Source organism: Passer montanus, unplaced genomic scaffold (genome assembly GCF_014805655.1).
Source record: "Passer montanus isolate IOZ18808 unplaced genomic scaffold, ASM1480565v1 scaffold96, whole genome shotgun sequence".
In the NCBI taxonomy this organism is placed as follows: domain Eukaryota; kingdom Metazoa; phylum Chordata; class Aves; order Passeriformes; family Passeridae; genus Passer; species Passer montanus.
The window spans coordinates 1,070,466-1,095,248 of record NW_024375034.1 but is presented as its reverse complement, the minus strand read 5'-3'; the positions used below and the strand labels follow the sequence as shown (position 1 = coordinate 1,095,248).

The 24,783-nt window shown below is 41.3% G+C and overlaps 1 protein-coding gene across 3 annotated transcripts in view; it reads left to right on the top strand.

Moving 5' to 3' along the window:
- Positions 1–24,783, top strand: part of TET1 (tet methylcytosine dioxygenase 1) — a 73,121-nt gene that overhangs the window by 21,307 nt on the left and 27,031 nt on the right. For all 3 annotated transcript variants that reach the window (XM_039696216.1, XM_039696218.1, XM_039696217.1), the window contains exons 4-6: positions 10,380–12,918; positions 14,093–14,183; positions 14,783–14,876. In XM_039696216.1, coding sequence (XP_039552150.1) covers positions 10,380–12,918; positions 14,093–14,183; positions 14,783–14,876 — 2,724 coding nt within the window. The remainder of the gene's footprint in view (positions 1–10,379; positions 12,919–14,092; positions 14,184–14,782; positions 14,877–24,783) is intronic.

The window sequence follows — 24,783 nt, the reverse complement described above, 5'->3', positions numbered from 1 at the left end:
TCGGGGAGCCAGCAGCCTGACAGTGCCTGCTCACACCCTCTAACATCCCCTCAGCTGAAGGCAAGCCAAAAGCCAGAGATGACTCAGTATCTAGAGCTTTGGGGGTGTTTATAAACATCATACTAGGAACATGAAAGTTTTATTTCCATCGAGGCTGCAAATAACTGATTGAGCACCCTCTTAATTTTTCTTTTCTAGATATACAAAGCATAGTCTTGTAGAAAAGCAACTTTAAAACATTGTGTGCTTGGCAGAACTGCTGTTGCCCTTTTTATGATGCAGTTTAGTTTTGCAACTTAAAGAAACTAAAAATACACTTGTTTGATCAAGGTCATGTATGTGTTAACAAGGTTTAGGAAATCAAATGCTAAATTTCATGATGATGCTTGGAGTGAGCAGGAATTGAACTGATTTTGAACACTTGTTGTAGATTATGGTGTATATTTTTAGTGCAGAATATCTGCCAAAATATTTAGCTGGATGAAATTAAATTTTATTACTTTTTTCCCCTTTAAACTGAGATATGAGCAAGTCAGTGGATGGAATTGCACTGCAGTGGAATTTTACGGGGAAAGAAGGAAGAATGGTACAATACAAGTTGGAAAGGATACTGTCCAGAAAGGACTTCTCATATTTGTTGTGGGTTTTTTTTAAATAGACATTATCACCTTGGAGCATATTCCTTCAGTAAATACCAATTAAAATTGCTTTGAGTACTGGTTGAAAGTTTCTACTTATTTTTTATTCCCTGCCTTTTTGCTCCTGTTTTTTTGATAGGTAGACCTTACTTTTGGTATCAGGGCATCCTACACAAACCAGTTAACTTGTATTTTTAAAAGTAAGGTAATTAACTTAGCTGTTACGTGGATTTTTTCAACATTTTTTGAAAGAAATGTTTTCTTTTTCGCCTTTTTCGAGCTGAATGTGCGTCTGTCTAAATGGGATTGAATCTTTAATTTTTTTTGCTTTTGGTAAACTTATGCAACCTCTTGATGTGAGCAGGCATGATTATGGTTGTGATTTAGCACAGGACATTTGCCCATGCAGCTTTCCCAGCGCTTCCACATGAATGCACTCATGAACATATGAAGCACTTGCATGTTGTTTGTACAGTTCAGCCAGGACTGCTCATGTACGTAGATGTTTTTGAACAGAGCTCTAACAAAGAAAGCCTTTGTAAGTGATCTGTAAATTATTAATCTTTCTCTATTTTCTAATCCTTATTTTTCCAGTTTCTGGTGGAGTGGAAGCCTGTCCCTTGTGAATTCTTTCCTGGGGTGTGCAGAGATGCTGTGCTGCCCTTGCCCCCTGCTCCTGGAGGGCTCCATTACTCTGTGCAGTTCTCTCTCCCATCCCTCCTCTGGTGTCCCCGTGCCACTCTCCACAGCTCCCCAAAACGCTGAGGGAAGGAAGGCACACTGCCCTGGGGAGGAGACAGGGAGGAGCAGCGTTTTCTGTTTAACTCCTTCGTTGCTGTAGCAGAGCACTTGTGAGCATAGTGCCCCTCCTCAGGGATCGGTGGGGGCTGGGACGTGCTGAGTGAGGCCAGGCTGAACCTCATGAGCACGGTGGTTTTGGGGAGGGTTGCATGTTTTGAATCGTGATTTATTGTAGATCTTGACTTTATAGTAGATCTCATGATCTGTTTTAGTGTAGGGCCTTCCACTTCATTGTATTTAGAAGTGGAGCTTCAAAAAACTAGAAGATGTGTTTGTGATCAAAAATGTCATAAAATACTCAGTAAAAGCAGCCTAGCTTTTGGGGAGGCAGGAAAATGTGCCTGTGGAGATGAAGGTCAGTTGTGTAGGCATATTGATTGATACATTGTTTAGATGTTTGAATGAAGTATTACAAAATAAACACAGGGTTTCTCTTCCAGGTATGTTGCTTTGTTGGCGTTGTTTGCATTCACTACTGCATTATGAGCATTATTCAATACTGGCACTTGCTGTATGTGATGCAGGCATTGAGATGCATAACTGAGATGGCTCTGCCAATTCCAGTAATCTGGAATCTCAGTGTATTGCTGGCCATACATTATTGACAGTAATACCTAAAAAATCCTTTGAAAATGGGTGCTACCTGTTTAAGATCTGATACCATATTGCTAAGCAAGTTTGTTTATTGCTTTTAGCAATTGATGTGGGAGAAAACCATCGAGAAGCCCTAAACTTACCTGCGTGGCAGCAGACTCTTTACATTTGTGGGTTTTTTTGTTCTTTCTGCCAGGTTTTATGAAGAATTTTGTTTAGTGTTACTGATTATGGAAAAGTTAATTTAACTGATACTATGGCAGCAAACTTTCCCACTGGCATTAGTAGGAGCTTTTGTAGAGACCAAGAGATCTTATTTGTACTAAAATAAATTCTTAATTATAGGATTTCATTGGGGAGGTAAGAAGAATTCATGCTTTCTTTTTAAATGTTAAATGTATGAAACTTAAATGATATAAAGAAAAAGGAAGACAGCATTTAAGCAACTAACAATAACCCCTTTTCATTCATTTATGTAAAATTAATTTATAGACTATTGACAACAAGGCTGTCCTTGTTGTCCTAACAACTTTAATATTAAGCCTTCTAGAATATTAGGATTTCTTGAAGCTGACTTACAATTGAGTGGTTTGTGTCTTGACTGAATTCCTTTCTCTGCGTTTTGTTGGTGCTGTCTGTATTGCATTATAATTTAATCAGTACCCTGTAGTAAAATGGGGCTCTACATTTAATTTTCCTAAAATAAGGGGTTGGCTGGACTTGTGAATAAGAAGGAAAACTGCTGTGTGTTTATAAATGCAAAGCATTCACTTTTGTGAGATGGTCAAACACCACAGTTGCAGTGCTGCTCCATAACAGCAGTGCTGTTACTCCAGCCTGGGAGTGAAAGCTGCTGCTCCTGTAAAGAGCAAGTGGAAGTTACAGTGCAAATTCTGTAAAATTCTGCCTTGAGCTTTACTTAAACCGTAGGTGTGCAAGCTCTCAGGCAGAAAAGGAAACACAATTTGCCATTTTTTAGGCTTTTCTTTCACATGAGAGTAAGCAAAACAGATGAAAAATCCTGAATAGTGCTGCCTCGTAGCCTGGTGCCTTAAGAGATCAGCATGACTATTTTTTTTTTTTTCTGAGTTAAGCTGCTCCTGTCACTGAGTTTTCTGTTTCTGAGGACTATTAGTTACTCCTTTTTATCTTGTGACCCCTCATCAGCTTTAAAACCAGGCTGGAATGGTGTTGTGTGTCCTGAGCAGTTCTGGTCTGAGAGCTGCTACCAACATGTAGTAACTTGTAAATAATATAATTGGTTGTACAGCAGGTGGTGGGGCACAGACCGTGGTCCTAAATTAAGGAGCTGAATATCTTCCTGGTTAGATTACAGGAACTGTGAAGAGTTATGTTGTTAGTTTGACAGTTTGGATCTTTATTGCACTGTACTTGAAGAGAAATTGTCTCAGTTTGGTTTGCAGGTGGTAAACCCAGGAAAGATCATTATGAACACTTGTTCTTGTGCTGGGAGGTTGCAAGACTGTGTCCTTTTATTTGGCTTAAACATATTTTTTTTAAAGATAGCTGATAGAACTTGATTTGAAAATGCGCATGGACAAAAAGTGCATCCAAACACCTAACAAGATGCTTAAAAAAAAATTCTTTGCTCTCTCTGTCTTGTTGCAAAAATATGCATCATAGTTCAAGGCCAGTCTTCTCCAGGCTTGACTTTAAGTCATTGAGTCTTGTTGTACTTTTGTATACTAGAACAAGGAGCCCTCTGTTATCAGCATTCTTTTCCACATAGACTGAGCAGGAGTTTGTGGCTTTTCAATTTTCTTTCTCTTTGGTAAATTGGAGAGAGTGAACTTGAGTCTTTCACTTCAAGATGTTTCAATCCTTTGTCATTCTTGTGGTCCTTGGAGCCCTCTCCAGCATATCAATGTCTGACTTGAATTGGGGATGCCAGAACAGGATGCTTTATTCTGCCAGCAGGTGCAGAAGTGCCAAGTGCAGGATTGAAAGTACCCACTCTTTTCCTAATTATATTGTTATTTATGCACCCAAGAATCTAAGTAGCCCTTTCAGCCATAAAGCTGTACCAGGAGTTTCTATAGTTACTGTGCAGTTGATGATTGACCATGTTAATGTCCTCCTGGAAGGCACTGCTTTCCAAGGTAGAAACCTGCCTTTTGTACATACAGTCCCATGCCTCCTGCTAAACACAGAATGTCTCTCTAGCTGTAATGAAATGGCTGGCATGCCAGCTTAATTTATGAAGCATCATGTCTGGTCTTTGAGTTATTTGCTCTTTTTTATAAGTATTAATTTACTGCTCTTTCAGATTGTTGCTGAGGAGGTTACACATGACTGTGATTTGCTCCCTCTTATGAGCACTGTGATGATTCTCCATTTGCAGGGAAGGGCCAGGCAGCACTTCCTTAACACTGTGCTGATGGTTTCATAAATGAGTGGACCACAAGGCACATTAGCTGGGGTGGGTAAATTCAGAGGCTGGGTTTCTTTCATCTTTGCTTTTGAGCTAAAGTGCACTGGGAGGAAGTTCTCTTAGGGAATACATATTGTTGCAGATTGTATCATTTTTCTTTTCTGGCTTAATTGAGTGCTATATTTTCCAGAGCTGCCAGGATCTCTTTGAGTGCTTGGTTTCTATGTTGATGACAAATGATTGAGTAATTCAAAACACCAGTAAAAAACAAACCAAACCAAACCCAAAACCCAAGGAAAACAAAAAACCGGGCAAGATGCTTGTTTATATTTGCTTCTGTGGCAGAAAAAGTGCTGTAATGTTTGGGGTTTTTCTTTCTTTACAAATCAACTTCTTGGATGCCTGTATAGGAGAATGGGGTGTCCTTCACCCTGTTTTTTCTTGCTCCTGTTTGTAGCTTTTACAAGATAGGTATAAGAGTTGATGGAAAACAATAATTTGAGAGAGCCTGTACCCAAATAGACATCCAATAAATACATTTCCATGGGAGCCACCATTTGAAGCCTTTGCACTCAGAATTAGTATCCTGTAGTTTTTAATTTTGTAGTAAGTGTATCCTTTGGGGTCTGATACTGTAGATCTAAGCAGTCTCACTGAAGCTGTTGCACAGGGTGGGGTGGGAGGACTCTGCTCTGGTAGTGGTGTAGGAGAGAAAAAGAAGAGAACAAAGGTAGGAAGACTTTGAGGCCATAATGTACTAATTCCTCCTGGAAAGAGACAATAAGGAGCTTTTCTGGAGGGGAGGCTGGCTGGTATTTGAAGAATATATAGGATATAAATGTAGATTAAATGGAGATGAGACAGAGCTAAGCTGTAGCATGGAGGATGGTCTTTGCTGTTGTGGCTACAAATATGGAAATAAAAGCAACCAGCAACTAGAGCAGACTTTTCAGCTGTAGTAAGATCCAGTGTGAAATGCTACCTTGCTGTGATGCTCAAGTTGGTGAGTGGGTGGTTTGATACTCAGGGAGGTTGGAAGTGAGTGGGATACCTCCAGGAGAGCCTGTATGTCATACCCCAGGTCAGGTTCCTTTCTCCAGATTTGCAGAACCTCTTGTTCCTCTGCGTTTCTGTATAAACCAGCTTCTGTGGTCAATTTGTCGACATAATTTTACCAAGTCCTGTGCTATCCCTCAATGTCCTGTGAATGCTGCTGTCTTGAGGAACAAAACACCTTGTACTGTGTTACATTAACAAAGGGCCCCAATCTGTTTCTGTGCATTAAGACTTATAGAAAATGTGCTTTAGCTGAGCCACAGCAGGAATGTGGTACCCTGAGAGACTCCTCCATGCAGTTATGCAGTGTGCTGGGACCTGCTTTATGCCTGTGGTGAGATTGATGGAGAATATACCCCAGCTTGCAGCTTGGCCCCTACTCTGCTATTCTCTGTTTTGGGAGCGTTCTTGGACACCTGCTCAGACTGCAGCCTTGGGCAGCAACCTATGGCATGGTGCTGCAGTGTTGGCAGTAGTCAGACATGTCATGTGGTTTGAGATAGAAGTTTATTCTTAGTTGTATTACTGTATCTGCCTTTAATGACAAAAAAAATGCAAGAAGAAAATGTAGCTGTATTCAGGAGGTGACCTATAGCTTCCACAGCATCCCACCTTATATCTGTCTCTATTCCAACCAGTGCATGATTTCCTACATAGCACTCTCCTACACAGCACTTGGCACGAGCAACTGCTTCTCCACACCTCTGCTCTGTCTCCCTGTTGCCCCTCCTATCTATGTCTTATCTCCATTTCCCTGTATGTTGGTCCTGTCCAGTGAAAGTCCTCGATTCTGCTGAATTTCTGCATGAATTTCTACATGTGCTGGGCAGCAGACAGTAGTCAGCAGGAGTAAATGACAGAAGAGCAAACTGCTGCTAGTCAGCTATGTGGTGATTTCTTGCCTCTTGATACCTGAGTGTTGGACCACGAGCCAAACACCTTGTTTGAATGTTTGATTAACTACTTTTGTCTTTAATTACATTTACATTTGCATTTTTCCAAACAGTTTTTCTGAAGCAGCACTTACATTGTGGTTTTGGTCCTCTGAGGAGCTGCCAGCTCTGTCCCAGCTTGGAGGGACATGTGGGGCTGGCTGTGTGGCTGCAGACACTGCAGCAGCATCCAGGCTTACCCATGGCACTGCAGCTTGCAGGTGCTTCTCACCCACTCATCCTTTCGTGCTGATGAATGTTGTGACCCTGCAAGAGCTGTCTTTTGGGTCATCCCAGTTTTGGCACAAGCAGGGGGTGCGAGTATTGGTTGGTCTGTTGGGCACTGGGCTCACATGGACCTGAGCAGAACCTTACAGGGAGGGCTGGTTAGGGAATTTGGCATTAGTTGTCGTGATACTCACCAAGACTTGCTTGTAGAGGCATTTTATCAGTAGCTGGACAGGGCATCATCTGTTATTTCTTGTTTACAAGAGTAATTGGTCCTGGTGGGGTCCTTTGGTAGAGTGTTTGTTGTTACCTCCTGTGGAGGTTTGAAATGAGACACACAAATCAATGGCCTGCTCACTGCTCAGTATGGGAATATCTTTGGTGTAGCTTAAGCATTACGTTTTTTTGGGAGTTGGTGAATTCTGCATTACCTCAGGGGCATCGTGTTAAAGAAGTTTTAATAGTAAGTCTGACTTCAGAATGTCAAATGATTTTCTGTAACTGGCTGTTTGTGTGTGCTGGAAGCAGTAGCTCCCAGAGGAATGAATTCTTATGTGTATGTATATATGAGATAGTGGTACAGCCATGGCCACAGCAGGCTCTGTGGTTCCTGTCCTAATGGCACAAACTAGTGCAGAGCCTGAGCTTGAGTGTGGTTGGTTAGTGGCTCCTGTCTCCTGGCAGAGCAGAGCTCTCCTTAATGACAGGGGAAATTACTGGTATTGATCTGCTTTATTCTTCAGCTTTTCACTGCATTTGTGTGAAAGCCTCGGAAAGCGATCACATCAGATTTCTGTGCTTACCTCCTGTGAATGTTACCACTGTTGCTTGGGGTTGTGATATTCTTGTCTGTACTTTGCACTGGGTTTTTCACATGCAGGTTCAGAACTTGAAGATTAATTGTTCCTAGGTAGAGGGGAAGAGCAAATGAGCTCTGTCCCTGGTAGTGTGTGTCTGCATTTCTCTTTGTGGTGGGAAATAAAAACTTCACATGCTAGCAGACTATCCAGTGGCCTTTTCTGTTTGTGAGGGAAAAGAAATGTATCATTTAGTAGACACTGCAGCTCAGTAATAGGAGATAAAGCAACACAGTGCTGGAAAGGCAGAGTTTGATTAAAAAAATAACATCTGATTTAATGACAATATTTTGTCTTCATGTGGAAAAACAGAATATGAACTAACTAACTCATGCCAGTGATATGATTCATCTGGGGGTTTTTTCTTCCTCATTGCATGTAGGCAGCTTCTGGTAATGTTAGTGGAAAATATGAAGTATGAAGAATTTTTTTTTAAGCAATTCCACCTTTGCTGCTGGGATCACTGGAGTTCTGTAGGGACATGGTGCTGCACCTGTGCAGTACTAGCAGATCAGAGAATATACTGAGTATTTTTGAGCATAACAATGCTTTTTGATCAGATAAAGTATTTTATTGAGGAATAGCCTAGTTGGGAGGACTGTGATGACACTTTTATACTGAGTACTGTCTGTGGATTCTGTGTCAGATCTTCTCATCTCTGCTAATTGTGGATGAAGCCTCTTCCTTTCCCATGCCTTTTATTACTCCCAAATTACCAGACTTAAGTTATTAGTTTCTTCAATGTGGTGAACAATCCCTATAATGGTGAATGGAATACAAATGTGGTGTTGTGTTGAAAATGTGCAATTGATGGGGAATTAGTTTTCATCTATATAATTTTATGTCTGCAGCCTCCTTATTGTCTGATTAAGTAATTTTTAATAAAAATTTTACATGGTTGGGAATCTTCTGGATTGGTAGAGATGTTAGATGTACTTTTGCTTAAGAAAGAAGCAGAATTGTTGTTCTTTCTGAAGTTAAGTCAATTGAATTTCAGCTTTTGTGCAGGTATAGAATTGTGGGGTTTTACTCTTTGATGGTGGACTCTTAAAATATTTTCTGGTGCAGTGACAGAGACCTGTGTGATGTGTTTACCCCTGCTAGCAATGGAATGGTGGAACCTGTTCAGCTTTTGTGGATCCCTTAGAAAGTGCTCAGTGACCCTGTAGGTCTGGGAATCATTCACCAGGTCACCAGGATCCAGAGGAGCTCCAGCTCACTGACCATTAGTCAGGCTCTGGGGGTAGTGAAAAGACATTAAATCAGGAGTCTTTTTGTACATAATATTGACTTAACTGCACAGGTGCTGGACATGTTTTTACACAACATTTCTGTGAGGGGTTACGATGCCTCAGAACATCTAGGATGTGCTGTGGATTCCTGGGGTTGTGTTTTGTCACTTGCAAGGTGACCACTGCGCTCCGGATGGAGCTGCCTTGTTTTTTCTGGGGGTTTGTGGCAATTCCATCTCAATGGTTATACTTAATAATAAGTTAATTAAATAAATTCAATTAATCATAAATCTATTTTGCATTTATTTTCCTGAGTTTTGTCAGAAGTCAGTGCCCTTTGTTGGTGTGAGCACAGGACCATGTCTGAGTTAACTGAGTGGTTCATACTGGTGGGATTTTCTGGGCACTGCTGTGAGGTACTGTGCCTACATAGGATTAATTAGCCCCTCATGTTGCTGATATTTGATTTGAAAAGCAGTCCTGGTTTTCTTTTAAGTATGGCTTAGGGTTACAGGGGATAGAAGAACTCTTAAATGTTGCAATCAGATAAATCTACAGCACTATCTACTGTGATTTAAAAATTATTTTTAAAGGAAATTTAATGTAAATAAAATCTGAATAGCATAAGAAAAATTCGATTCCTGGCTTAATTACTGTTCTGCATAAGTTTCTGCCTTAATTAGTGTTATTTTTACTTTGTATAACTACTTACTTCATATCCATAATACTATCTTAAGGCCTATATATATAAAATATAAATAATGTATGTATATATTCTTTCCAGGACACAATATTCTGACTGTCTAGATTTTGACATTGCTTCAACCACATGAATGGCATAATATCAGTGAAGATGAAGAACATATTTAACAAAGCACTAAAATGTAGCATTTACTAAAATACAGTTTTGAGTAGCTTACATGAGAGACTGTTGGGAAACCTGGAAATTTCCATTTAAATACAGAAGCTAAACAACTGTTTAAAGAGTAACTTCCAAGAGAGCTGATGTAAATTGGCTTTCTATTCATTTCTGCTTAGGGTTTGTAATTATTTAAGGAGTAAATTCCAAGTGAGCTGATGTAAATTGGCTTTCTATTAATTTCTGCTTAGGGTTTGTAATTATTTAAGGACTTGAAGCAAGAATGGTGGGTTTTCAGGATTAGCTAGAGTATCCAACCAAGTGGTGTATTGGTCAAGCCAGTTTATTGGTCTAGCCAAGTGAATGTTGTTACTGCTGAACTTTGTGATATAATCCCTTGGATTTCAGTATTGCTTTTAACATAAGTTTTTTACCCTTTTTTTAATCTGCTCATGCAAATTAATTCAGAATTGAATCCTTGCATCTCATCTTAAATGCTAACATCCTTTATCTGACTGTTCATTTCATTAGTCTTCCACCACCACACTTACCCAGTTTCCTCCTCTGTCCCTCAACAGTGGGGAAAAGTAGCTATAAATATGGATAGGGTCTTTAGCCTTCAGGTTATTTTATAACTTCCTGTTTGGTTTATTTTCCAATGTCTGTGCCTAATTAGGGTATTCCTCATGTCTGTCAAAGTAGGGTTTAATTGCTGTAAATATGAAGCTTCTTATTTTTAATGTGCTTTGAACAGCTGTTACAACAAGGGTTTTTTATTATTGTTTTATAGGCAAATTTAGAAAACAAAGCAGTAAATGGCCGCAGACCAGAACTCATGGAATGCAGTATATGTGGTCATGGTGAAAAATACAGGGTGAAGACAAACCAAGCAGTACCCATTGAAAATGTGCAGTCTCAGGAGAAAGAGAGAATGACTGGCTTGGAAGCAGAGAAGTGGGCACACAGCGAGAAGCCATCCTTTGGTGTCCACGTCAACGGCGACATCCACGGAGCCGCGACGGGCACCCAACACTTGAAACACGCTGACCGCAGCGACACGCCAGCCTCTCCCAGCCAGCTCACTGAGCCAAAAAAACCCTTGGTGCACACCATCAAAAATGGCATAAACATCCCGCATTGTTCACCACCAGAAGAAGTTGCTTCACTGAAAAACGTGTCTGCAGAGGAAAGGACAGATTTGACAAGCAACGTTCACATGCAATGGCCGAAGGGTGGCAATCTGAACAACATAGTAAGCACTCTGACGAGTGGCACTGGCTGTGTTCACCCAGAAAACCAAGGAAATCTTTTAATGAAAGAGGAAAACTGCACCTGCAGCATCTTTGAATATTCTGATAAGTCAGTTTTGCAGACAGGTTCCAGCTTGGATGTGCAAGAAAGCTTGTGTTGTCCTCTGCTGCCTGAAGGGGAGCTGCAGGCAGGGAAGGATGGCTTTGAAGTACCAAGTGTGGAGACACAGCCTGAGAATACTGCACTCCAGCCCACTTTCTTGTCCCTGATTAAAACCAGAAATTTAACTCTGGAGCAGGTTGTAGCTATTGAAGCTTTAACACAGTTGTCTGAAGCTCCTTTAGAAACAACTTCACCAGCTAAAAGTGAAAGTACTGAACGTACAGGAGAAACAACTTCCAACTTGCTCCACAGTTTTAAAAGGGATATCTCATCCTCCTTTACATCCTCTACATTACAAGAAATCAAAGACACTTACTTACAGAATGAGCAGCAGCTCTTGGCTCACTGCGCTCACTCGCAGAAGCAGCTCCCTAATAAGGCAGTGTTATACAATGGCCAAAGTTCAGCGTCTGAACTGTGTGATAAACCTGCCAATCCGGCTGGGGAAATGTATAAATTACAGTTACCCTCAAGAGATACCAAAACTTTATCTGACCTAGCATCTAATGCAGCATTGTTTTCGGGACACGATTCCAACACAAGTTCTGCTCATGAGCCAGTCACCCTCACAGGGTATTGCAATGCTCCGTGTGATGTCCAGCATACAGGGAACAACTTGGAAGCTCCAGTTAGAGCTGGCCAGTTAGAGCAAAAGCCATCGTGCAATGATTTGAAATTGGAAGGTGGTTCTTTGATTAAAGAAGGGGGAATTCACAGCCAGGATGAAGAGGATGTAGCTGCACAGCTAACTCAACTGGCAGCCCTGATTGAATCAAACCAGACAAATCCAGAGCAGAAGAACAACATAAAGGCATCACTGCTTAATCTGATATCACATGAGAGGCAGCCAAAATATAACCAAGATGTGTTGCAGAAAAAAGAATCTGTATTTTTTAGGCGTAATTATAGTTCCTTACTGTTAAAGCAAAAGCAAGCAACGAATAAGAAAGGAAATGCTCTGCCATGGAAACCGAGACACAAAAAGAAGCCTCAAGAAGCACGCTATCAACAAAATAATCAAAACCAGCTAGAGCTGTTGTCATGCCAGCATAGTGAATTGCAGGACATTTGGATATCATCAAAACTGCATAAGCTTGGTCAAACCATGCCACAGGACTCTAGGGTAGCTCCATCTGAAAAAAAATCTCCGAGAACCAAAGTACAGAGAGCGCTCAGTCAAAATACTTCAGCATCACAAGAAAAAACTAGATTATTTCTTCCACAAGCACAGATAAAATTCCACAGGTGTTTACCTGAGGCACCGCAGGAGAAAAAAAAAGACAGGTTGTTTGGCTGTGAAGTGGTGAATGAACAAATGAAAACTGTGGGCTCCAGTGACCCACTAGGTGCTGATCCGCTGAAAAATGAAGTTGTTGCACATGGCCAACACAGTGACCTGTCCTCCCGTAATCCTCTGGCTGGTTCTCAGCTGAAAACTGCATCCTTGTTGAAAAGACCAACTGAAAACCTACAGATGTTTACAGAAAAATGTAATTCTCAGGTACAGCAAACAGCAAATGTCAGTCAGGCGCATCCTTTGCCACCAACTTTTAACCGGTCTAACCTGAGAGCTAACGAAATGTGTAGTGAAAACAAAGCCTATGTTCAGCAGGTCAGACAACAGGTAGATCCGAAGTCCCAGGTGCTGCCTGTTCCCTGTGGTGGGGCCCAGGTACCAGGTTCTGCTGAAGCTCTCAGGAATATGGAGTGTGTGGGTGAGGTGACCGTTCTGACATCAACCAGATTGGGTGCTGACCACGCCCAGAGCGCAGGCGACTCAGGGTGTTCCCCAGCAAAAAACACGCTCAGCAGTTTCCTTGAATCACCTATGAAGTTTCTTGATACCCCTACAAAAAATTTAATAGACACACCTACCAAAAAAGGACAATCTGAATTGCCAACTTGTGACTGTGTTGGTAAGTGGTTTTGCTAACTTTTGCCTGTACATTTCAAATGGAGGTGTGCTCACATTGCTTCCTCTAATGTGAGGAGTTGTATGTGACAGCTGTTGCACAAGAATTAGTGTTTCACCATTAGAAGACAAGAGGAAATTACTTTTCCCCTCTTTGCAACTTTTGCTTGGTGTTCTTTGGGCCCGCAGAGCAAAGCAGAATTGAGTAGTTCTGTGCTGCAGCTGGCAGTTTAAATCCTCCACATTAAATTTAAACCTGGAGGAAGGGGAGTTTTTCTGTTCATTGCCATTGCTGACTAGTGCTTTATGTGCACTTACGTGCATTGTTTCAGGTCATGAATTTGATCTAGAGCTGGTTTATGCCTGAGTGGGCTGGGCAGCAGTGTCCTGGTGTATTGTCCTTGTTGCTTAAATCTGGAGAGCCTAGCTGGGGGTGGCCTTGCTCCTGTCACTGTTAGTCCTGATGGCTTGGAAGAGGCCAGGCCCATGGCTCCTGACACCTCTGGCCGTGTGGGGAGAGCTCAGGGGCAGTTGAGCTGGGGCCAGGTGCAGAGTGACTCTTGCAGCAGGAGGTGTCAGAGCAAGCTCTGCATGGAGGCTGTGCAGACCCAGCTGGGCTGAGGGTGTCAGACACGTCCTGTTGTCACTATGAAGGCACCCGGGTGGAAGGACAGGTCAGAGCCTCACAGCAAATGGTCTGCAGGCAGATTTTCACCTTGGCTTCTGTGTTCTGAATCAACAGAAGGCTTGTTTAGAGGCCTGGGTTATGTTTTCTGTTCTGCAGGTCATGACTATCAGTTAATTTATTTTACTGCTCTCAATTCGTCTTTGTCTGAAATGAATTAATAATGTTCCTACCAACAAGGATATTGGGAATTTTATGTAGTTACTACATGCCAGCTTCTCTAACGAAAGTTTTAAAGAATGCAAAATATTGCTGTAATTAGGGTTTTACTTTGTAACATTAAAAAAATGCTAGCAAAATCATTGGAGGAAATAAACATAAAATAATTTCAAAGTATCTGAAGAGAAAAGCCTGTCATACTCTTCATTCAGGCTCAAACTTTGTGTTCTAATTTAATTCAGAAGGCATTTCTGTAAACTGTTTCTAAGTTTACTTTTAATGGGGTAAATAAATTTTTGGATGTGCCAACATAGTTTTCTTTACCTGTTTACAGAGCAAATTATAGAAAAAGATGAAGGCCCCTATTACACACACCTTGGGACAGGACCAAGTGTTGCTGCTGTAAGAGAAATTATGGAGAACAGGTGAGGAAAATTCAGCTTTTAATGTCATTGTAGTTTTGACTGTCTAAACAGCCAAGAAATAGAGCTCTGAGAAAGGAAGTGCTGTGTTTAGCTTTTTTTATTGAACTTTTGTCAGTACTCATTTGTCAAGTGTTTTCTTGTTCAGATGTGCATGAGGTGAGCATGAGCACTGCAGGTCCAAACTCGTGTGTCTTTTCTGAGCCCAGGCTGGAGTTCAAGTGCAGTGTGTTCTGAGGTGCCCTTGAAGTCAATAGGAAGGACAGAGATCAGCAGCTGGCAGAGTAAGGTTTTCTGGTGTCCTACCTGTGAAGAAGCTGTGGCAAACTGGAAAAAAAGAAGGTCATAATAGTGACTGATTGCACTAGGATTTATATGCAGATAACATATCCTAGTGGCAGAAGTTTATCAGGAGAGAGATGTCAAAAACTACTCTTGCAAGTAGGGTTTTAAATTAAAAGGATTTTTTTTTTGCTTTTTAAATACTTTGTTTTTCTTCTGTTCTCAGTAAAAATAAATTCATTAATCTTGTATTGAAAATGTTTTATCTTTCAAAATTGTCTATAGTAGTTTGTTTTAGTAATGAACTTTTTTTAATGCAGGTATGGAGCAAAAGGAAGCGCTGTGAGAATTGAGGTGGTGGTTTATACAGGAAAGGAAGGAAAGAGCTCTCAGGGGTGTCCAATTGCCAAGTGGGTAAGTTTTTATATTAAACCAATAAAGTTGTTTTGTGTGGTTTCAAATGATGTGTAGTCCTTGACCTCAAATCTAATCTGATCTTTAATGAAGATCTGATTTCTAATTGAAAAGTCTGCCTGAATAATGAAGGAAAATAATTTTTTCTTTGTTGTTTAAATTGAAGGTGTCGTGCTGTATGTTGTGTACTGTGGTTTGAATGAGTGTGAGAGGGAGAGGCTCAACAGAGCTAGCAGAGATGAACAAGGGTAGAAATACCCTGACAGTGTCTGAAGTTTGGAGTGTTTTGTGAATGATGTCATTGGGAATTGTGAAAGAGAGAAAAGAAGAGATGGTTGCTTGGGGGAGTTGGAAAACTATCCAGGAACATTTTTAAAAAATCTTTTCAATTGCATGACCACTTGAAGAAAAGAGAGTGATGGAAGAATTTCAGTCTCATATGCCGAGGGGTTCATTACTATTTTTGAGGAACTGCACTCAGTATTTGAAAATGTAAATGTTATGATGATAGTTTTCACCAAAGTCTTGTCTCACATTGCTTCATAGGAGCCAGGAAATGAGGTAACAGATACAAGCTCCAGGAGAGAGCTTGGAAAGAATTGATTGTCCTTAATCTTTGCTGAAACTGCTGAGGGAGGTAAAAAGTAGACTGGAAATCTTGTAAACTGAGTTTTGGAAAATAATGAAAGAACTTGGTTGTTAAAACTAAAAAATGTATTACTGTATTTAGGAATTTCAGACTTGATTGAAAAAACTGTGAAGGTAACTACAGTTGGTAGGGTAGTGTTTGTAACTACATGCCAAAATAAGGTTATTACATATTGTATGTGAGTGAATTTGCATGTTAAACATTTACTGCTTGTGCTTGGAACAGTCAAAATGTGTTTCTTATACTTAATACATAAACTGTTTTTCAGAAGGGATTCACATATGTGCTTGTGCTTCAGATAAAGTTTAATACCAAATCCAGTATCCAAGAAAAAAAAAAATTAATTTCATAAGCAACTGACCTAAAAAGAATGGAAATACTTTTCTCAGTGCTTCAGCTAAGTAAAACACTTAGTTTTAACTGAGGACCAGAGCTAAAAATTGTGCCATAGAAACAGTTGTGGGCAGCTAAAAGGAAGAAGGCATTTAAAGCTAACTGTTAACCTTGATTTTTCTGTTGCCAGTATCAGCTTACTGTGTTTTGTGTGAGGCAGGAATGGCAGCATTTATGGTGCAATGGTCTCTGAGCATGCAGCATTTATGGTGCAATGGTCTCTGAGCATGGCTGGCAGTGTCCCACAGGACTGTTCAGTGTGACAGGCAGAAAGCCCTGGGGTACCTGTGGAGAGGGCTGCTTTAAGCTATGGGATCTGCTCTCCAGTTAAATTTTCACCTTTTTGTGTGTAAAAGGTTTGTGAGACACAGCTTTAATGTTCATTCAACTGAAGTTCTAGGGATCAGTGACTTTCTGTTGTGGGGGTTTACACCTAAAGGGGAAGAATGTTTTTCCAAGTCTGCTGTTGCTGTGCGACTGTTCAGTACAAGAGAGGGAAGGGAATCCCTGACACCTGTAGAACTGATTCATCCTGTATAAGATGAATATTTTGGGTTGATGTTTTAATGTGTTGCATTAATTTTTCATGGATAGTGCTACTTCTGTTACTTTTATGGAGCACATTTGGGTTTTGGCTATAGCCAAAGAAACTGGATGGTGAGATTTGATTGAAAGTGTCTGGAAAAGGTTTGCTGTGCTCTTTCATACCTGTAGCCAAGAGCTCTGGAGCTGCACAGGGACTTTCACTTACTCATTTCCAGTTTCCTTTGGAGCAGACTCATTTCTGCTCTTGCCCTTAGGGCTCCCCAGGGACTCACTGCTAAGAACACTGGGATGAAGCCCTGCTGAAGCAAACAGGATAGAAGAATGGAACTTACCTCTTGATCACATTAAACTATTTTTCCCAATTATTTTTCCCTATTTCCACTAGATGATTTAATCTTTTTGATTTATTAGAAACGTATTGAAGGAGGCTTTCTGAAATACCTGTGTCCATACATTCTTCTGTTAATGACTGTTTTCCATAATACTGATTTTCTTCTAAGTTATTTTCTCTTCAGTGACTCCCAAGATGCACCTGGTGTGTTAAACATCTTCTGGGACAGGCTCCTTTCTTAGATTTCAGATTGCCATAAATTTGCAGAATCACTTCTTTCACTAAGCATCTCTTCTGTATTTTTTTCGTGTATTATATTTTAGGTTGATACTTTGCCCCTCTGGATATGAACAAGAATTCTCCTATTAGTTAAACATTTTCAGTACATATTGCCCAGGGTTGGAAACTGTGCCTGTTCTATGTGTAGGTATCAGACTGACACCCACATAAACTGGGGAGATGAGCTTGTGATTGTTTTCACTGCATGAGGCAGCAACAACATTGCTTGACCTTTGGGCTTTTTCTTTTCCACATCAAATTGTGTTGTCTCGTTTGTCAAAACAGAATTCATGTTTTGCCACAGATTCCTAATGTGTGGATGGATATCTGTGTAGGTAACAGGTGTGTGGTCAGCAAATAACTTACCATCCTGGGACACCTGCTGGGGTAGATGGATGCTTCCTTCTTTTATGTTTGGATTTCTTTTGCTTTGTCCAACTCATCATGCTGTTGTGTAGTATGTTCAAGAAAAGAAAGCACTGAAATGACTGCCTGTCACTCTGAGTAGCCTGTTTGTGTAATGGAAGGCTTTGTGTTACTGTGCATCCCTAGAACCAGCCAGTGACTGGACTCACTGGTCCCACTGTTTGATCAAGAGCTTCAGCTGGTAACAGATGTGTTGTGGTTTGGTTTTCTCCTGCTCTGGGTAATGGTAAATTACAATCACCTCAATTTATATGAAAGGGTTGATGAATTTGTGAGTGGTTCATGAGTAGCTCACTGTAGGCATCATCCTGCAGCACTGAAGCCAAAGGCACATCAGTGCTGACCTCAGAGGGGGTTGAGATTTGGGTCTTGCTGGTTTTGGATTAAATCTATTTCCTGTGGGCTCCTTCTCCTGAATTCAGTGGATGTTGACTTGGATCACCTAAGGTATCATTGCTATCTTTTGCCTTCATTTGGAGTTGCAATGCAATTTTTAAGTCTCCAGCTCTGGGGGAAAAAAAATGAGGGAGAAGAAATGACAAAAACCCTGCAGGCCAGGCCGAGGTTCTTTTTGCCAATACTGTGTCTCTGTGGCTGATCAACTGCACAAAGGTGGAAGAGCAGGGCAGTTGCCTCCCAGAAGACTCACTTGGTTTGCAGTAATTCACAGCTTTGTGCTTCCCGGAGCTGAAGGCAGTGTTTTTGTGTTCACTTGCCTTTCATAAATGTTGTCTTCTTTTCCCTTTCCTTCCTGTTCCCTCATGCTGGAATTTAAAATGCAGGCAATATGATTTCAGCCAGTGCTCTACTCCCAGTAATTCCTTGCAGTTGTTTTTGCTTTTTCACTGTTGCAGAGCAGTGATTTGGCATTTCCCCACCTCTTTCCATCATAGTGCCAGATTGTCATTCCTGCATGGTAATGCCCAACTCAGAGCCCATTTCTGTCCCAAACCAGACCCACAGAAATGCTGAGCTGTGATTTGGGAAGTTTGAGCTGTCCCTTTGCATCAGCATTCCTGAGTGATCCCTGCCTTGCCCGCACAGACACCCCAGGCTGATGTGATCACAGCATCAAGGGATTTTTTCCTGGGGCTTTTTACAGGGCTGGGTCCCTCTGGTGATAAGGTATTAAAAGTCAAGACAATGCAGATCACATTTGATACTGCAGTTGTTTCACCGTTGAGTTTCTTTTGTGGGTATCATCTGAACTTGGCAAACTCCTGCTTTCTGGGGCTAGGGAATGGGGGTTTGGGTTTTGTGGGTATTTTTTACAATTGTCCTCTAACCACTTTTGTCAGGGCTTTAACTTCAGAAAAAATTCTTGGGTGTCCTCTGTGAAGCTTTCTGACATAGGATTCTTTCCAAACTTCTTGTTTGTGAACATCTGAGCCTTATCTTCTCTGAATGCTTTTTTTTTTCTGTTTTTTTATTGTTTGTTTGGTTGTGGGTTTTGGATTTTTAATAACAGTTGGATGGTCTGTTAACCTTTTAGATTCTGTTATACTGGTGATAGCCCTAATTTCTTTGAAAATACAGTGCTATGGTGTTTTTATACCTTTTGGAAGTTGTTTCTTAGACTTTTTCACTCATGGACTGTTTGCCTTTTTTGAGTTTTTTATTTATAGATTGACAGATCCTTGTTTTCTTTATGTTGGCTGTTTATTAGTAGGCTGTATTAAAAAAATAGGGGTGGAATAAAACAGATAAATATCCTCATTACAGTCCTGTACAAATGCAAACCTTAGATTAGCCACTAAAACTAATGTTTTTAAAGTAATGCTTAGATAGACCACTGTTATAATCAGGATGTTCTAGATCACTGAACTGGTAGGAATTTATAACTAAATGAAAATACATTTTGTTAAGTGCTGAGTGACACTCAATAACAATAAACTGTTCTATAGATGAAGAGATTTTTTTTTTTCAGTTTGCTACTTTGGTTTGAGTTGAGAAAGTCATTGAAAGTGGGAATTGAGAAAGTGAGGAAAAGGAGAAGTTACTCCTGCTTTGGCTCTCTCTGTTACTGTTAGTATTAATAATATTGTTACTGTTATTATAGTACTTGTTAGTTGCTTATTAGTATTAGTAATCCATTGAAGGAAAATGGCTCTGTGATGGTTATTTCTGTTCCTGCCTGGCAGTTCAGGGGTCAGGAGTTCTGGTGCAGCCCTGCTTGGTAGGGAATGGTGAAGCTGTCATGTAATTTGAACATGGTTGGGGAGTTTTTAAAATAGATTTCAAAAAGACTTCAGAGTAAATTCTGCAGGACTGACTGTCTCCTAGACACAGGTGTAAGTGGGATGTGCAGTTCCATTCTGCCTTAAACAGCCTACTGTACTTCATGGTTTTATTTCATTTATGGAACTGTCTTTATGATTAGGTGATGTACTCCAGAGAAGTCTTAAAGGACATTATTTTTAGCAGATAGAGAGGGTCGTTGGTGGGGCTTTTTTTCACTTTTTTGGATGGTGGTTTATTAGAGCATCACTGTCTTGCCCTAGTGTTGTACCACGTTATGATAGTGTGTGTAGCTGTGCAGGCACTGTTTTCACTGTTGGCTAAATACAGAATTAGAGGGGTTTATTTTGGACAGAAATGTTTGTAGCATCATCCAAAGTAAACTTGTTCATTAAGTAAAAGGAATAAAGTAAAAATGAAGGAGAAAAGCTATGTTAAGGTAAAAAAGGTTAAGTACTATTAATGAGCAAGAATTTTGATATTATCACTGCTTTATTTAAAGCAATGTGACCTCTGAACAAACATCCCTACCAAACCAAGTGCAGCTTTCCATGGCTGCAGTCTGGCAGCAGGTGAAGCTTGAGGGAGTGAGGAGGGGAAGGCCCTGGGAGCTGAGGTGGGTATTGTCCTCACTTTTGCAGTGCTGGTGGCAGGATTGCAGAAGAATCTCTTACCCTGTGTGTGCTGCAGTCTGCACATCTGTAACCACCACAGCACCGGTGCCAGGAGCAACTGCAAAGGTATTGCAGATGTTGCACATCAGTGCAACTCCTGCAGAAATGGCTAAGGAACCTCGCAGGATGGGATTGACAGCAGCTGTTCAGAGCCAACTGCTTTGATGTAGTCTGCTAGCACTGAGAAGAGGAAATTCAGCAAAGTGGAACTTATTTCCATTTTAATATCTCTTAGACATGCTGAGAATAAAAGGCTGTAACATTTTCCAGTAAGAAAAGGGTTTTAATGTGATTTAGTGTGTGTGTAAGGGGCAATTAGGAAAAAGGAGGGCAGACACTTCTGTGACATGCTGGGCCATTTGTCCTGCTGTCTGTCACAGCACCACCTGTCAGAGCAGCAGCAGGTTTGGACAGCACCTTGCACTGGTGGAAGGAATTGTAGTATTAACTGTTAAGGAATTAGTAGGGTCTTGTCCTGTGTTGCGGGATCTCCATACACAGACTGTATAGAGACAAAATCTGCAGGTTAGAAAACTTGAAGCCATTTACAACTTACAGTGCTGTAAATGAGTTTCCTATTTCAGGCAATTACAGGGAACAGTTTAGTATGTTCTCACTTTCAAATCAATTGCTTATACCCTGCAAAGCAGACATAGTTTATTTTACTGAAGAAATTCAGAATGGGCTGGAGGAAATACTGCAGTGGAACAAGATGGAGAGGAGAAATACCTAAAAAGGACCTTTTTGTTGTTTCTCATGTTTTGGGGGAGGTTTATCCAGTGATTTACAGGAGCGTATTTAATGCAGTTAAACTTTTGTGCTCTTTGCTAGTGGTGTCTGGTTTCTATCATGTTAAAGTTAACACAGCTCTTCTGGTGATGGTAATTGGAAAGTAATTTCTCATCCATGTTGTAATTCAGCATCTGCTGCACTGAGCTTCTGCAGGCTGACTCTTAGCTGCTTTCATAAGTCGTGTACGTGCTAATTTAGATAGACTGGCTTATGTCTCGGGACATTTTTATTCACAGTGTACTTATTCCTTGTTCTAGAGCTCCTGCCAAGGAATAGAACTTGAGCATTTGGAGAGCTGAAGCAGGTTTTATTGATAGTGTAACTTCACTGATGCTGTTCATTGCAAACCATTTAGAAATTATTTTTTAAAAGTGGGAGGCGGGAGCCAAAGTGCTGATGATAAAAAGTTGTTTAGGATAATGAAGAGGAGGGCCAGGCATCATGAAGGGCAGGATGGACTTGCAATCAGAACAAATGGCCATTAAAATAATAGCTAAAACTCACTTGATAAATATAAAGACAAAAAAAACCCCCAGTGTTGTAGTGTCATATACACAGTGATGGAGCACTGTTCATGCTCAAGGCAGTGGTTCATTAGATATCAGTCTGTTCATCTGTGATGGAAACACAAAACAAGCAGGTGAGAATTATTGGGGAGGAACAAAGAAATCATGGACCATAGTTCTGCCTCTGTGAGAAAGTGTGTGGCCCCTCAGACTGGCCGAGTCTGGTCCCCCATGTCCAGAAAACCCAGCAGAACTGGGAAAGGCAGGGGCAGGCTGGGCAGCCTGGCAGGGCAGGAAGGGGAGAGGAAAGCAGGGCTCAAGGCTCCAGTGGCATGGAGAGCTGAACAGCAGTGTCTTACCCAGTCTCATCCTGGATCAAACTAGAGGGCACTGGCAGGTAGCAAGCTATGCAGGAGGAAAAGGCAATGCTTTTTTCTTGCACATAATTGTATTTAAGCTTTTCTGGTAATTTGGTGGGTGGTAAATTGCTGCATAGATTTAAAAATTAGTGGAGAAATGCAGAAAAGGCAAATCCTTAAAAAGCTGGGAGAGAGCATATCCCCTGAGCTGCTGGGTGGGTAGCTGGAAGATGCCTGCCCTCACTGAGAACCATCTCCACATCCCAGTGCCTTTTTTGTTACTCATCCATAGGCAGCTGTTGTTAGTCAGGGTCAGGATATGGCTGGACAGTCTGCTGCTCTGACCTCGTTCTTGTACTCTGCAACTTTTAGAATCCCTTTCTTTTCTTGACTATCCTTTTATGCCAAAGTTTGATAAGGCTTAACTTCTCTTGTTTATCCCATAACTTGTTGCTGAATTGCTGGAGCAAATTCTGCTGGATAAGGCACCTCTTCAGTAAATATGCTGTAGTTTTTGGCTTATGCTTTCTGGTAAGAAAATTGGGTCTTTGTGGCTGTAGAAAAAGATGTAGCTGTGGTGTAGCTTGCCCTAAGAGCTGTTGATTGTGTTTGTGTCTCAGTTAGCTGTGGCTCACCTTGAAGGCTTGCTCATATTCTCAGGTTCTGCTGTTTGAGACTCTCTGGGCTAGCTGATAAAATGAATTATTTGAGTTGTTACCTTCCTTTGGATCTGCACATCAACAAGAACACCTGGATAGCTGCAGGAATGCAGAACGTGGTACTGGTGGGTGCACAGCTACAGCATCGGAAGGATGGACAAAACTGGGGTTAAAAATGGTCAAAATAACTACTAGCAACCTACAAGGATGTCCTGGATTAGGGTAAATCTGGGAGAAAACCTCCAAAGGGGGCCCCTCCAGAAAGCAAACCCACATGGCCCCTTCCCCCCAGCGGTTTGGGAAGGATTCCTCGGAGAGAAGTGAAAAGAACCTGTTTATTTAACAGGCAAAACACCCCCAGCACACAAAATGAACAGTATCAGATGATAACACTTTCACTGATCTGAAAAGGATGAGGAATTCAGAAATGTTTCCTGGGAGTGGTGTCTCTGTTGTCGCTCCCTCTGTTGCTGGGGATAGCAGCTGCAGCCACAAGGTGCAAACTCTCCGTGTGTCCCAGGTCCCAGTCTGGAGCAGGCTCGAGTGGTTCCAAGAGAGGGGGAAAAAGAAAAACTCCAGGGAAAATTTGGACTGCTTAACTAAACTAACTAATGAGCAGGAGCAAGAGCAAAAAGCAAAAGCTACCCTGTGTAGTGCCCCTGTCTCTGTGTCCCACTGACTGCAAAGGGAGTGAGCAGGCTGATAGCAAAACAACAGCTTCGCTCTTCAGAGCCAGTCTTGAAGGCACAGAACATAATATCCAGCATAAACACAACACAGGACTGGGGATACAGCATCACCCGAGGACAAGGATGATACTAACGTACTGTGTGTCCAGTTTGTGAGTGCTCCAGGGAAGCTCTGTAGAAGGGGCTGTGTCCCATGTCAGTGGTTCCTTTTGTCCCAGCCATGGTTCTGTTTGCACACAGGGGAGGGGTGGGCAGCCTTGTTGCTTCATGCCCTGTTACTGAGTGCAGGGCAGGACCAATGGGGATCAGTTGAGCTTTGTGGAGAAGTTTGTTTTGTTCTTTTCTGAAGTTCTGTGTTGCAGCTGAAACAGATTATTCATTGTTAATGTGGGAGTCTCCATGCATACTTAGCACAGATGACATCGAGTGCTTGCTGAAGTGAGCTCAGGAGTGATCTGGCCCTGCATACTTCCAAGAAGCTGACCATGGCATCACAGAATCATTTAGGCTGGAAAAGCTCTCTAGGATCACTGAGTCTCATCATTAACCCAGCACTGACAATTCCACCACTAAACCACATTACTAAACACCTTTTAAGACATCTGCATGTATTAAAATTCCTCCAGGGACTCCCCCACTGACCTGGGCAGCCTGTGCCAAGGCTTGAAGTTCCTTCTGTGAAGCTAAAGCTTCCCTGGCTCAACCTGAGGCTGTTGCTATTGCTTGTTGCATTTAAGTGTTACATAATGCTTCACAAACTTGTTACAAGTCTGTTTTGTTGATTATGTTATTTTTTTCAGTGTGAGTCAGACAGTCAGTCATGGTTAGCTTGTGTGGAAAAGCAATTGCAGGAGAAGGTTTTTAGAATGGGAAAATAAAAACCGTAGCTTTTAAGTTCCCCCACTTAACAAATGATTGCTTTCTCATGCCTTTTAAATTCATTAGGGACCAAAATTAAACAAACTGAAGTACTAAATTATTTACTTTATCACTGTTGCTAACTACCTCACAGAAATCATGAGTAATACCAAAAACCTTTGGGCACAAGGTTTGCCAGCTGATTTCTGCATTGTTCCCAGTCTGAGAAAACACTTCAGAGTTCAGTTGTCCTGCCCAAACCTGCTCTTCTGTACATTGAGTGTGGCATTGCTGCAGATTTATGAAGATGATGATTATGATTATTATTATTATTATTATTACACAAGAGAGACTCAGTTTAGTACTGCTGTGAGGATGTCAGGGGTGGCATGTGGAGGGAACCCTCAGTTCCCAAGGGAAAGCAGCTCAGCTCCAGCTCTGGCTGCCCTGTCCCTGGCTCTGGGGCTGCTCTGGTGCAGAGTGGGCTCCTCTTTGCCTGTACCAGGTG